At 42.7% G+C, this 14,408-nt stretch overlaps 1 protein-coding gene across 4 annotated transcripts; it reads left to right on the forward strand.

The window, feature by feature from the left end:
* The first annotated feature begins 1,673 nt into the window (after nt 1-1,673).
* Nucleotides 1,674-14,305, forward strand: ca6 (carbonic anhydrase VI). 4 transcript variants are annotated; one of them, XM_063208990.1, is made up of 11 exons: nt 1,959-2,038; nt 2,218-2,274; nt 2,629-2,808; nt 7,871-8,019; nt 9,106-9,201; nt 10,271-10,337; nt 10,464-10,621; nt 12,032-12,158; nt 12,283-12,366; nt 12,476-12,508; nt 12,772-14,304. In XM_063208990.1, the coding sequence occupies exons 3-11, from the start codon at nt 2,637-2,639 to the stop codon at nt 13,389-13,391; spliced, it is 1,506 nt and encodes a 501-aa protein (XP_063065060.1). In that variant the 5' UTR covers nt 1,959-2,038; nt 2,218-2,274; nt 2,629-2,636; the 3' UTR covers nt 13,392-14,304. The 4 variants fall into 4 exon arrangements, with proteins under 4 accessions (XP_063065059.1, XP_063065060.1, XP_063065062.1 ...); XM_063208989.1 differs by lacking the exon at nt 2,218-2,274 and having other exon boundaries at nt 1,674-2,038; nt 12,772-14,305; XM_063208991.1 differs by lacking the exons at nt 1,959-2,038; nt 2,218-2,274 and adding an exon at nt 6,735-6,850 and having other exon boundaries at nt 2,724-2,808; nt 12,772-14,303.
* The last annotated feature ends 103 nt before the right edge of the window (nt 14,306-14,408 follow it).

A 14,408-nucleotide genomic window follows, 5' to 3' on the forward strand; every position in this document is an offset into this window, starting at 1 on the left:
CGAGAAAGATTTCGATAGTAGTATTATTACACTTTTCCCATTGAATTTGGGGAAGGTGCTACCACACTTACACAGTCGTGATTGATGGTATTTAAATCAGGCTCAACCAGTCATAGCCAGCCCCCCCCCCCCTTCACCTCCACGCCCTCCTCAATTGCCTAGTTTGCTTGCCTGGTTGTGACAGACTTGAATACGTCAGTAGGTGTACTCAAATGACAAAGAGCCTTCTCAGAGAGTGCACTTTGCAAGACCTGCTGGTCCAGTGATCATGGGATAAAATAACACTTTACTTCACTTCCGTTTCCATCTCTCTGAGATGCCCTGTACGAGACACCCTGTCATTAAAGGACACACACTGTTCTTGGCTTGATGTTGATCCAGATCTTAAAACATGTTCAGTCGATAAACACCAGAGCACAGTTAATGGCTGCACTTGACTTGTGTTATCAAATTCCATTTCAGCCTACTTCCCCACTACCAGTTTGGATTAGGATACCTTTTATTGCATAGGCAAAAGAAACCTGTTCCCCAAGATGTTTTAAATAGGTAGCGTATATGAATATTTAAGACTGAGAGTTATCAACCCCAACCACTTCCTGAATAAAAGAATAATCATCTTCCTATAGAGTAGAGTAGAGGAGAGTTTCTTTATTTATCTCGAAGGAAATTCATGTGTCTAGCATAATACAATAATTCACATAATACACATGGCAAGACAATACCATCATGTACAGCACAAGACAACATTTTTGTGAAGATTCTAATTCATTCAAGTCCTGTTTGCCAAAGGAGTGAAAAAGGGACCAAAAAGAAGTCTGGTTGATTGAAATTACACGCCTTTGTCTGCGTCCTTGGGCAGATGGGCCTGTCAGTGAGCCCATTAATTGATTCCTGAAAAGGCTTAACTAACAACAGTGCTATGACATTACTGGGCACTTTAAACAACAGACTAAGACTTGGTCATTATTATTGTCAACAATAAGGTTATAGCAGAAGTGCTGTGCAAAGGGGTTAAAAGTGTCACAGTTTTGTTGCGTCATCAGTGTCATAGGTGTGGCGGTTTAAAATAAGATTATGAAAGTCTTTAGATCATCAGGAACACACCTGGCGAACATGTTTTTACAAGTTAGATGTTGGCAAGCCTTTTTACTTTGAGAGAGAGGCATACCAAAAGCCAAGCCACCTGTCCCAGGTTGTCACCCAGATCTAACATACTTTATTGACTATGCAAGCCTTGAGCTATCTTTGGTATTCATCTAGAGTGGATGCCAGAGATGGTAAGGTTAGATTGAACACCATAAAATATGTGAGTTTATTGTGGTAGAAAAAGGATAGGATTTGTGAACTTGTGTCTTGGGTCACTTAGCCTGTTAGTTTCTGCCATGTCTACTCTTAATTGTAGACAAACCACAAAGACCTGTGAATAATTCATGTGGTAACCTTTCTGCGAAGGATGTGTCCACAGACTTTATTTTCACAGCCTAATTTGTAGGCAGCGTGTTTGGTTGTGATTTAGGCTTCGCATGATCACTTCATTAATTATGTGTCAGGTTGGATTTACAAGCCCGGCTGCTGAGTAACTTTTTACGTAAATGGAGTACTTCATTTTGGATAACAAAATATCACAGTTTACTGAATGATAAACACAAGTCCATGGGGTAAACAAAATCAAGAATATACAAAGAACCTTGATGGCGCACTTTCTGGTAACTCAACAGCTGTTGTAGCTGTCTTATAATCAACAAACCGTGTGCTTGAAGTCTGTGCAATTATAGGAGGAACTTTTTAAAGATAAGCAGGCTATCACATCGCAGGTCTCGACTTTGAGGGAGTGACTCGATCCTCTGACACCCACCAGGCAGTACAGTCTCAAATTCGCAGCCCTGGTTTCATTCAGAGGGTTAGCGCTGCCGTCTTTAGGTTTGAAGTGTCCCCTAGAGTTGTGTCTCAGAGATGGAGTGGCTATCTGCAGTTATACTTTTTGCTCTGATAAACTGCGCCAGCGCTGGCGTAGACGGAATTCCATGGACATACTCAGGTGAGTGTCGAAATGTCAGGGAAGGACGATCTGATGTAGTGATAGGTGTTGGAAGTTATTTAAGAAGACCGCCTTACTTTGTACATTATTTTCAAGCTCGTGCGTCAGACTGAAGCCTCTTTCTAATAGCAAACTTAACTATTTTATTGGTGTTGTGAGCCAATCTGTATCGTTCATAGGTTATGGAAGTGTCACGTGAGAGACACACCTCAGAAGTAATTTCTAAGAAACAACAGGTGAGATGAGATCACAGCGCCAATATACAACACAATGTACAACAGGCTAATCAGCATGCAGTAAACCACGATTCTAGTGGAAAACGTGAATACAGTATGTGCAGTTGTTTACCGCCAAACCAAAACAAGCAATGTGTAATAGAGTATGATAGAAGCCCACCTAGTAGTTGAGTTGAAGTACCACAACATTGTTGTGGAACTCCGGTGTTTTAAAACGCAGTTAATTGCAACCGCAGTTGCATTTGGTGAACCACAAGCTTCTTTTTTTACGCACAGCAAATCCTTTTACGCACGACTTATCCAACGCTAAAAGTCTACTCCTGCTTTTGATTATGTTCCCCTGTCCTAAAATAGAGGGAGCTATGGACCAGATGCATTGGGCAGAAGAGTACCCAGCGTGTGGTGGCCAGAAGCAGTCCCCGATTGACATCCAGCGGCGAAACGTGCGCTTCAACCCAGACATGAATGAATTGGACCTCAAGGGCTATGATGAGATCAGCGGGAAATTTCTCATGACCAACAACGGACACTCAGGTAAGCTGCGTGGTTGCTGTTAGTGCATTTAGTGTTTTGTACAATTGCCATTTAGGTTTTGATTGGACATGGGCATTCATGGATGTCATGACCAAGTGTTTTCTGCGCACTGTCACCTCTTTGGTGTCACTGTAGGTGACATACATTAACTGATTAAAACTATTGGTTGAATGGACGTGTCACTTTTTAACTGATGATGGCAGAAATGTGTACTTTCATAGCAATTGTCTGAAAAAAACCTGACTTTGAAAAGTGTGCAATACCATGGCATCACCATTCCGTCGGCCGTTGACAGCTTTGACCGGCTCCAGGATAAAATGGTGTGAAATGCCCCCTCTCAATAAATACAATGCAATGGGGTCCCAAGTTTGGGCCCCGTCTTTCTCTGGGCCCGGAACAACTGACCTGTACCCGGCCCTTGCCCCCCACCACGCCTCTAGGTCTATCATACATTTATGGGAAAAGCAACAGGGGTGACAACATGATTCTTGAAAACCACTTTCGATCATGGTGGCCCAAATGGCCTTTATTATTTTCACAGCTTGGCACTATTGACTGACACATATGTGCCTATGTGTACGTGACCATGGAATTCTCTGAAAAGCTCCAGGCCCTGTTGATGATGGTGATGTGGTGCCACTTCTTATCATTACTGTGCATAAAACCTGCATCACTCAAATCCAGCTCTATATAACCCAGATTAGGCTGAGCACTGGCATGTCAACCCCATGCACGCAAGCACGCACACAGACACACACACAGACACACACACACACACACACACACACACGCGCGCGCGCGCACACTCTCTCTCTCTCTCTCTCTCTCTCTCTCTCACACACACACACACACACACACACACACACACACACACACACACACACACACACACACACACACACACACACACACACAAGCATACTAAATGAACAAATCTGACCTTGGATGGGATCTTGACTACTTAAATTTGTTAATCCATAGACAAGTGGTGACATGCAGCTTTCACATATTCCAATATTTGATTTGAACCTTTATTTTCCTTCTCGGAAATACATTGAGGGTGGCCCTCTTTTTCGATGCAGCCGAGAATTTACAAGTATAAATGTATTAAATAATTAAGTTATCCAGGCAATAACGACATATAAGCTGCATTTAAAAGTATAAAAAACACATTAAAAGAATATATGAATAAAAAAAAGAATTTGAAAAAAATAATAAAATAAAATAAATACTCGGACATCACAAATATCACAACACAAACATAGACAGAAAGAGTGTATATAAACATAAAAGAAAATGTTATAGACATAAATATGCATAGTCAGCACTAAAAAAACAAGCTTTCAGCGATAGCAATTGCAAACTGGATTGGGAAGGTTTGTAATTAAAATCTTAAATTGGTTAAAAGAAATCAAAGATTCCAAGTTAAAAGTGCGCTGAATTAAGTTCCATGACCTGGGGGCATCAAAACAAAAGGCTGATTTGCCCAGTTCAGTTTGTACACTTGGAACAAAAAGTAGGAGCTGACTGCTTTAACGTGTGTGATACATACTTGAGTGCCAGTTTAGAAGTGAAGAAATGTAAGAAGGAAGTTTTCCTAGGATGGCTTTATAAATAAAAAGAATCCAATGTCTAAAACGCCTCTCTGTAAGTGATGGCCAACCTATTGTGTCATATAATATGCAGTGGTGAGTATTATAAGCAGAGCCTGTTGAAAACCTGATGGCCGAATGATATATAGAGTCAAGCATACTGAGTGAGGATATGGTTGCATTTTTGTAAATAATATCACCATAGTCCAGAACAGGTAAAAATATAGCTGCAAGCAGCAATGCGGGGCCAAGCAGTAAAGTTGCCAAAGTCGCCACAGCAACAAAAGGAGCTGCAGCGCCCCCTTTGGCCCAAAATGTTGGCAATGTTGGTGTGCATTCCTCGGAGGGGAGTGTGATCACATGCACCAAGTTTAGTTTGAATCCGTTGAAGAGCTGCCGAGATATGAGCTCACTTCCTGTTACCTGTTGGTGGCGCTAGAGAGTTTGAGCTTGGGGTCTGGGTTTTTTTGTGGGAGGTCATGGGATGGACTAGTATGTGTGCAAAAAATCCTAACAGAATTTGACAAACGATTGCTGAGGTATGACCTCACTTCCTGTTTCACCACTTATACGACAATTTTGATTGGCTGTCACCCTCAAACGATAAGAGGTATCAAAAATTCTTTGAATACCCCAAAGCAAATCAGTGCCAAGATAAAGTGTACCCTTTTGTAGGGCATTCTGACCAAAATTGTGGGACAAGTAGCATTTTTATTAAATTTCACAAAATTCAAAATGGCGGACTTTTTTCTTCCGGTTGACTTGAAGTCATATAGTGCGTTGGATTCGGCTTGGCCCAAGGATTCTAGTGATAGTATTATTTTCAAAATTAGGCATACGGTGTAAAAGCTACAGGCAAACATGTAGCTAAAAATTTGACCTGTTGGTGGCGCTACAGAGTTTGAGCTGGGGGTATAATTTTCTTTGTGGTGGGTCATGGGATGGACTACTATGTGTGTAAGAAATCCTAACCTAATTCGACAAACGGTTGCTGAGATATGACCTCACTTCCTGTTTTGCCACTTTTACGACAATTTTGATTGGCTGTCACGGCTCAACGAATAAAGATATCTAATATTCCTTGAGACCCCATACAATCCTCAGTACAGAGATACAATATACTGAATTTCGGGCGAAATGTTCAAAAATTGCGGGAAAAATAGCATTTTTATTGAATTTTACAAAATTCAAAATGGCGGGAAAACTATCCAGGCAGAAAATTACGACATAGGGTGCGTTGGATTCGTCGTGGCCCAAGGATTCCAGGGATACCAGGTTTAGGAAAATTGGCCCAGCGGTTCAAAAGTTACAAGCAGAAATGTACCTGTGACTTTCACCTGCTGGTGGCGCTAGAGTATTAGGGCTGGGGACCTATAACTCGCTGTGGGTAATGTTGATGCTGCCTCAAATATGTGTGCCAATTTACAGCATTTTTCTATGTATGGTTCTATGGGCTACCATAGACTTACAGTGAATTTTACAAAATTCAAAATGGCGGAATTTCCCTTCTGCGTTGACATAACTTCATATAGTGCGTTGAATTCGGCTTGGCCCAAGGATTCTAGTGATAGTAATATATTTTACATCGTGCATATGGTTTAAAAGCTACAGGCAAAAATGTAGCTAAAATTTTGACCTGCTGGTGGCGCTACAGAGTTTGAGCTGGGGTTCTGATTTTTTTTGTGGTAGGTCATGGGATGGACTACTATGTGTGTACAAAATCCCAACCTAATTCAACAAACAGTTGCTGAGATATGACCTCACTTCCTGTTTCACCACTTTTATGACAATTTTGATTGGCTGTCACGGCAAAACGATATAAGATATCCAATATTCCTGGAGACCCCATGTGAAGCTCTGTCCAGAGATACTATATACCGAGTTTCGGGCGAATTGGTCAAAAATTGCGGGAAAAATAGCATTTTTATTGAATTTCACAAAATCCAAAATGGCGGGAAAACTATCCTGGCGGAAAATGACGTCATAGAGTGCATTGGATTTGTCTTGGCCCAAGGATTCCAGGGATACCAAGTTTATGAAAATTGGCCCAGCGGTTCAAAAGTTACAAGCAGAAATGTACCTGCAACTTTGACCTGCTGGTGGCGCTAGAGCGTTGGGGCTGGGGACCTATAAATTGCTGTGGGTAATGCTGACCTGGGCTCGAACATGTGTGCCAATTTTCAGCATTTTCCTACCTACGGTTCTATGGGCTGCCATAGACTTGCTAAGGAGAGGAAAGGTGACATAATAAGAATACCAGCTAAAACAGTAGTGGCCTTCGCCAGCTTCGCTGCTTGGCCCCTAATAACAGACTCAATGATCCTTTTCCTACAGGATAGGGGGAGAGAAGATTTGTGACGATAGAGAAACCCCATCTTTTGCCTTAACTGCTTAGCCAGGCAGTCAATATGGAAAGAGAAATTAAGGTTCTCATCAATCCAGATGCCCAGGTATTTATAAACAGGTACCTGCTCAATATCACAACCAGTTAATGTTGTGAGATGAAAAGCGCCCGACTTTATGCCCTTAGCCTTGGAGAATAGCATAAATTTCGTTTTATTAGGGTTCAAAACAAGTTTAAGGTAAAAAAGAGATTTTTGCAAAGTATTAAAGGCCTGTTGCAGGCTATCAATTGCTAGAGTGATAGTGTTTGCAGTACAGTAAAGGATTGTATCATCAGCATATAGATGGACACGAGAACTACTAAGAGAAGATACTATATCATTAATAAAGATGGTAAATAGGATAGGCCCTAGGACAGAGCCCTGGGGGACACCTTTCCTCAGGGGTAAGAAATCAGATTTTGCGACTCCAGCTTTAACACACTGAAACCTATTACTAAGATAGCTCTTGAACCAGTTACTTGCGTTGGAATCAAAACCAATGTCCATCAATTTATGTAAGAGTAAGGCATGATCCACAGTATCGAATGCTTTGGTCAAATCTACAAAAAGTGCAGCACAATGTTCCTTTCTGTCTAAGGCAGATACTATGTCATTGAGAACCAAATTTGCAGCAGTGATTGTACTGGAAGATCTGCTGTACCAGTGGTTTCCAAAAAGACCTCACCTCTCCTTTGTCCTCTTCTTAACACATGTCAATAAAGGACACTCAGCCCAGATCTCACAACATGTAATTGAATAAAGACCCATGTTCAGTTAATTACTGCAGTCAGTGCCCATGTACTGCACCCCATTCCACTTCAGCTTACTGTCTTGTCTCAGCACACAGTCTGCATCCCCTTTCATTTCACAGGCAAAGCTTACATTTGTATTCCATTGCTCCAAATGTATATGTATACTATATACTACTGTACATGTTGTGTCTACTGAACATATATTTTGCATACTACAATGGCAGCTACTACACCAACTTGTACTACTACTACTAGTAGTAGTAGTAGTAGTAGTAGTAGTGCCAGTAGTACTGCTATTACTAAACATTTCATCACATCTATTGCATGTCCCTAGTGCAGATCAACCTGCCCCCTACCATGGAAATCATTAAGGGGCTGACCAACCGCTACACGGCTGTCCAGATGCATCTGCACTGGGGAGGCTGGGACCTGGAGGAGAGCGGAGCGGAGCACACACTGGATGGCATTCGCTACATGGCAGAGGTGTGCAACGCCTCACCCTAGCAACCCATAGCGATATCCATATTACCCAACATAGCCTTTTACATGCTGTGGCTTTGCAGTGTCATATGGAACTACTTTGGGCATATGGACACTGGATGGCATACGCTACATGGACATGGCAGAGATGCACAATAAAAGAAGAAGGAAAAATCTGCACATTGCTGCTGCTAACCGATTTATTCAGCACAACGTTTCGACATTAAGCGGTCTTCATCAGGTGTATAGGTGACCTCACCTGACGAAGACCACCTGAGGTCGAAACGTTGTGTTGAATAAAACGGTGAGCAGCAACAGTGTGCCAATTTTTCCTTCTTCTTTTACGCGTCTTTGTTTGATCCAGCACCTGTTTTACTGGATGTGTGCACATCCCTCACACTGTTTTTAGAGATGCACAATGCCTCACTATAGCAGCACTCACATCATCTAATATAGCCTTTTTACATACTATACTGTACTTTTCTAGTGTAGCATGGACCATTTTCAATTTATAGCACACAGTGCATGGCATACACACCATGGCAGAGGTGCCCTAACACCCACATGACCTCACCATATACATCCTTGCAGTGTCGCATGGAACATTTTCAGTTTTTTGGGGGATCATGGAGGTCAACCATGCTGTTTGAGAAATGTTATTCGTTATGCTCCTGTTCAGACCAAGTTTCGGATAGAGATTCGAAAGTTGATGATAATCAGGCAAACATACTGTACCTTTAAGCAGTCATTCTGTGATGTTTTCACTTGATATTTCAAAATGTATGTTAAGATGCACAATAGGCCTACTGCCCGAGATGATAATGGCTTGATGTCTTTGCACACACATACATGTCATGTAAGAATGTCTTTTATGAAAATGTCCAAAAGGAAGACACAGTAGCTTCACAATTTAACATGGAGGTCCACCTCCTGAACTTTGCGAAGGATGGATGACTTGACATCCAGTATTATCAACTCATATCGACTCATCTCTGACCCTTCTGTGCCCTCTCCCTCTCACTTCCTCTCTCATTTCTCTCACGGTCTCTCTCTCACGGTCTCTCTCTCTCTCTCTCTCTTCTCTCCCAGCTTCACGTCGTCCACTATAATTCTGAAATGTACAACAGTTTTGCAGAAGCCAAAGATAAACCAGATGGCTTGGCAGTTCTGGCTTTCTTTTTTGAGGTGAGGCACATAACACATACTCACAGGTGAACATTCAGCCTTCGGCTTACGGGCTTGAAGGATCTTACTCTACTAGACGATTCTTTGGTTAAAGTTTTTCATATCTCTCCATTCCGGTAGTGATGATGTCTGATGACAACAAGCTACTTTGGGAATCACTGACCCCTTGTGTTGAGCGGAATGTCCTGCAGGGCAGTGTGCAACATTTTCCACATCATTAGTAATGCATCACAAAAAAATGACTGCACATTGCATTCATAAAGGCACATAGTCAAGCTAAAGTCTTCACCAAAAATAAAATTATACGTTGGGAGAATCCTGACAAATGCCACCTCTGTCCGTATTTGCCAGGGAGGGTTAGGTTAGGTTGGTCAGCCTGATTTCAGTACACTATGTTCTGTTCTCCTTAATCTCAATGAGGTGCCAAGTGGCCCTTTAGCCCGTGATAAACATGGCAGTGTTGTGGCGAGGGGAATGGCAGACCACCCCAGCCCCTCTAAATGGTAGCATTGATCTGGCCAACTGTGTGTCGCATGGCGTCGCCCGATGCTGTGGTCTCATAGGAATGCATTAAGGTCACCACAGCAAAGAGGGTGGGTCACTACGTTCCTGCGAGAGGTCATCGTCCTGGCAACGGTGCCCGCCCTCCCTCCCCTGCGAGTGCCAGACGTTCCTCTGTCTCTGTGCCAAATCGTAATGTAGAGATGGAGTACTTCTGACCGGCCAGAATTAGCCTTGCCATTCTCAGATCGAGATGATGTAAAAGAGGCTATATTTAGTGTCTTGGTGGACATCCTCCATCATTAACCAAATAATCCGACGTACAACAAGCAATGTTTTTTTTTCTTTTTCTTTTCTTTTTGTTTGTTCAATTTGATGATGCATTTGGCATGGGCTTTGCCAGATGAGATCACTCTGTCTGGGCTAATACTTCAATCAATAATAGATACAGTGTGACAGACATGGTGTAACATTTAGGAGTAGATGGAAAATGACCTGTGTGTGTGTGTCTGTCTGTCTGTCTGTGTCTGTGCATCTGTTTTAAAGTCCTCATGTTTTTGTGTTGCAGGATGGGCACTTTGAGAATACCTACTACAGTGATTTTATCCATAACTTGGAAAAAGTCAAATATGCAGGTGAAGCATAAATATACATGATCTTGCTATAAATGGTGTGTCTTGTGACCAGTAGATTGATACACCTTAAAACTGTCTGTTTAGTAAGTGTGTTTTATTCTTTCGGCCATGTTGTTTTCTGAAAAGGGCAGTCCATGAACCTCTCCAGCATCAATGTGCGTTCCATGCTCCCGGAAAACCTCAACCACTTCTTCAGATATGAGGGATCGCTGACCACACCACCCTGCTATGAGAGCGTCATATGGACTGTGTTTGACACACCCATCACCCTCTCCCATAATCAGGTACACATTTCTAATGTGTCACAGGCTGCATGCAGAATTATGCTTTAGTAGCATTTAATTTCCATGTGTGTATTCACATTGACATTTTAAATGCATTATCACCACCATTATCATCACGAACATGGTGTCAGGCTGTTAAGGTGCTGTGCGTAAAGATGGTCAGAGTCCAATATGATATTGTAAAAATTTGGGGGAAAAAAGCATTAAGTGCATTAAAGTGCATTACTGTTATACTGGCATGCATTACAATTATACTAACGTGTCCAACTTTTAAAAACTATTTTGTTATATTGTGTAGTGTAGTGCTCACGCATAATGTGTATGAAGTCAGTAAGAGGATGATCAAAGAGTAGATTCCTAGAGGCATGAGCAACACTGGGATTTCACACACAAAAAAACATTCACAATTTTGACCCATTTTCCGACAACAGGCTGTTTGACAAAAAAAAAAACATCCCAATTCTTCGCTAATGAGGTTTCCAACCAAACATGTTCTGGAAAGATAGTGCACAGTTTGAGGAACACTGAAAAGACCTACTGTGATTAATCCTCTGGAGTAAACATTTCAAAACCGTATAAACCAAACACACAGCTGACATAAACAGATCCAGGAATCCACTGGGCTGACTTTGTCAGTGTTGCTGTTGAGTTGACCCAAGACAGGTGGGAGGCGGTGTAGACAGACCATTAGGACAACACATATACTAGATTGGGGTCAACCAAGAGCACAGCATTCACAACATGGACCATATCAGGAAGTGACTGAAGATTTAGAAGAGAGAGATATCCTCTGCGCTCATGCACTTCACAATCTGGTCCGTCACGGGAAAGGACTAGTAGTTGCAGGGTAAAAAACAGAGTCACCAGAGCATCTTCAGATATGAAAGATTGTTTTCTTGTTTTATTGGGCAAGTACCAAGACTAACGTTTCGACGTTGTCAGGTCTTCTTCAGAGTCAAGGGTCATTCACTTTGAAGAAGTACATCTTGGCACTTGCCCAACAAAACAAATAAACTTCCAAATCTGAAGATACTCTGTTGACTCCCTTCTTTTCCTGACTGAAGACTTAGTTTGGAGTAAAGAGAGTATCTGCTCAAGAGAGTAGAGTGTATATCAAAGCAATTGGACTTCTTCTTTGGACCTTCAAGTTAGTTGACTTTTCATCCAGAAGACCTTTTCCATTCTGTTGATGATGTTTGGGCACAAGGAGCTATATCTCTAGATCACTTGAGGTAGAGCTTAAGACCATCATCAGGCAAGAGTGAGTCTTTTGGAACGAAATGAGAAACATCTTCAATCAGCAACACACAGTAGTTTATTTGGCTACTACCATGACTAGATGAATGAAAACCATGAGTGTGTATAATGATTTCATAGTGCACTGTGTTTTGAATTGTCTTATTTTTGCAGATTAGAAAGCTGGAGAGCACATTAATGGACCACGACAACAACACTATCTGGAATGACTACCGCATCGCCCAGCCCCTGAATCAGCGTGTGGTGGAGTCCTCCTTCCTCCCTCGCCTGGGCAAAGGATGTAGGTGCTCCGCATGAAATGTTTTACACACAACCTAATTGTTGTACAACCCACTGACCACTTGGCCGGCGTATCCACTCATCCATTGTCTTTCTTTTTTTCTCTCTTTCTCTCGCTTTTCCAGCTTTTTGCCGGCAAGAGGAGATTGAGTCCAAACTCCTGAAGATAGAGAGCATGGTAACATCTCTTGGAAAACACATTCGATCAAGTATGTTTGACACAATACCTACTATCATGACCAGCTGCTACTATTGTACAGTCACTAGCAGGAGTACAAAGTCTTACTGACTACAATGACTTACTTTGGCCTTTCACAGGTAACATGGGAGATGGCAGGTCCTCAAGTAAAAGTAAGTATGTGCTTAGAAATTATTCCTCTGCTAACTGACAGCGTACATCTGTTCTGACTATTATGTACTATTATGGACTTTTATTACTGTAAACGCAGTGATGCACCTCTGCCATCTGGTGGACAAAAACACTATGCACAACATGAACGTGCTAACAAACAAACCTACACACAAACTCAGATGATGATCACATGACCTCCTTGGCAGAGGTAATAAGTAAAGTGATACAATCTAATAGTGTCTGTTGCTCTGTGCTCCTCCAGGACCCAGAGCCCTGTTCCCCCTGGTGCTGCACTTCCCTGAGCGCAACACTGTGACCTACGCGCAGGCCCACCTCACGCACTCCATGAACCTGCAGTCCTTCACCGCCTGCATGGGCGTCCGCCTGCACCCGGCCGGCAACACGCACACCGTCTTCTCCTATTCCACGGCCGAACACGACAACGAACTGGTGCTGATGCTGGGCGAGGACGTGGGCCTGTGGCTGGGCAACGAGTTCGTCAACCTCCCCCACGAGCTGCGTGCCCACGACTGGGCGCATTACTGCATCACCTGGGCCTCGCACACGGGCGGCGCCGAGCTCTGGATCAACGGCATGGTAGGGGAGGAGAGGTACCTGCGTGCTGGCTACACGCTCATCCCGGGCGGGCTGTTTATCTTGGGCAAGGACCAAGACGGCTACCTGGGCATCTCGGACCAGGACGCGTTCGTAGGCCACCTGACGGACATGAACGTGTGGGACTACGTGCTCAGCGCTGGTGAGATCAAGGAGCAGATGATGTGTGAGAACAGCACGGCGCGGGGCAACGTGCTCAGCTGGGGGGTCACACAGCTCAGTCTGTATGGAGGCGTAATGCTGGACCTGGACCACAGGTGCTTTTGAAGATGGACAGTCAGACAGAGGCGTCAATTTCAGCTTCGGAAAAAGCCAGTAAAAAGCCTTTACCCTACCACAACTTGTCATTCCACCAGCTTTGAATCAGCGGATTGTAAATAGTGATAAAAATAATATTTTTCCCTGTGACATCAAACTAATTCCGTTTGGAAACAAAGACGGTGTCTACATATGACTACCGGTTTCAGGCAGAAAACATTGGTATCATGTGTAAATGTCTATGCCACCGGATGCAAAACATTCCTGCTTTGAATACACAGAAATGTTCAGTGCTTGAAGGTGTCTGGTGTCACATGAAAAAGGCCTGTGATCCCTCAGATCAGCTCATCAGTTTAGCCACCTGTGTATTACTGTAGATGGGAAACATTTTTTTACTCTCTGAATCTGGGCTTGATACCGCTGGTAGAGATTCAAATGTGGTACCCTCCTGCTGATACATTACAGTTGATCTTTCTGCCTAAGGCTAGCATCCTAGTCCTGTTCATGATTTTCTCTGAGACCTGATGGGTTGGGCAATGTAATCTATTGGAGTTTCCTTCTAAGGCGCTGAGCATTGCAGCTTCAGAGAGGTAGTCCGAAAGTCCAGCAATCATTTTGGTTTAACATGTGCACTTAAAACAAACCAATGAAGATATCATATGTATTTTTTATGAGAGTTACTAAAAATGTTGGCACATTTTCTAAATTTTATTTCACATATTGCACAAGAATAAGGGGGTCATACACTTTAAGCAGAGTCCAAAGAGTGAATGATGTTGTGCTTTTACATGGAGCCTGTGGCCACTATTGATCTGTGTTGTTTTATTCACTGGCCTATTTTCAGTATGTGTGGACAAGGTTGGCCTAACTCATATCTGTTCATCCTCAATAAACCAATACTCACAGAACTCACTTTTGCTTGATTTGCTTAGTTTAGATTAGATCATTTTGTAAAGATCACTCGCAACAACTGAAGAGTATGTAGCAACTCACTACCCTTTAGTCTATCAACAGGAGTCAATTAGT

This window comes from Engraulis encrasicolus, chromosome 10 (genome assembly GCF_034702125.1).
Source record: "Engraulis encrasicolus isolate BLACKSEA-1 chromosome 10, IST_EnEncr_1.0, whole genome shotgun sequence".
Taxonomy (NCBI): Eukaryota; Metazoa; Chordata; class Actinopteri; order Clupeiformes; family Engraulidae; genus Engraulis; species Engraulis encrasicolus.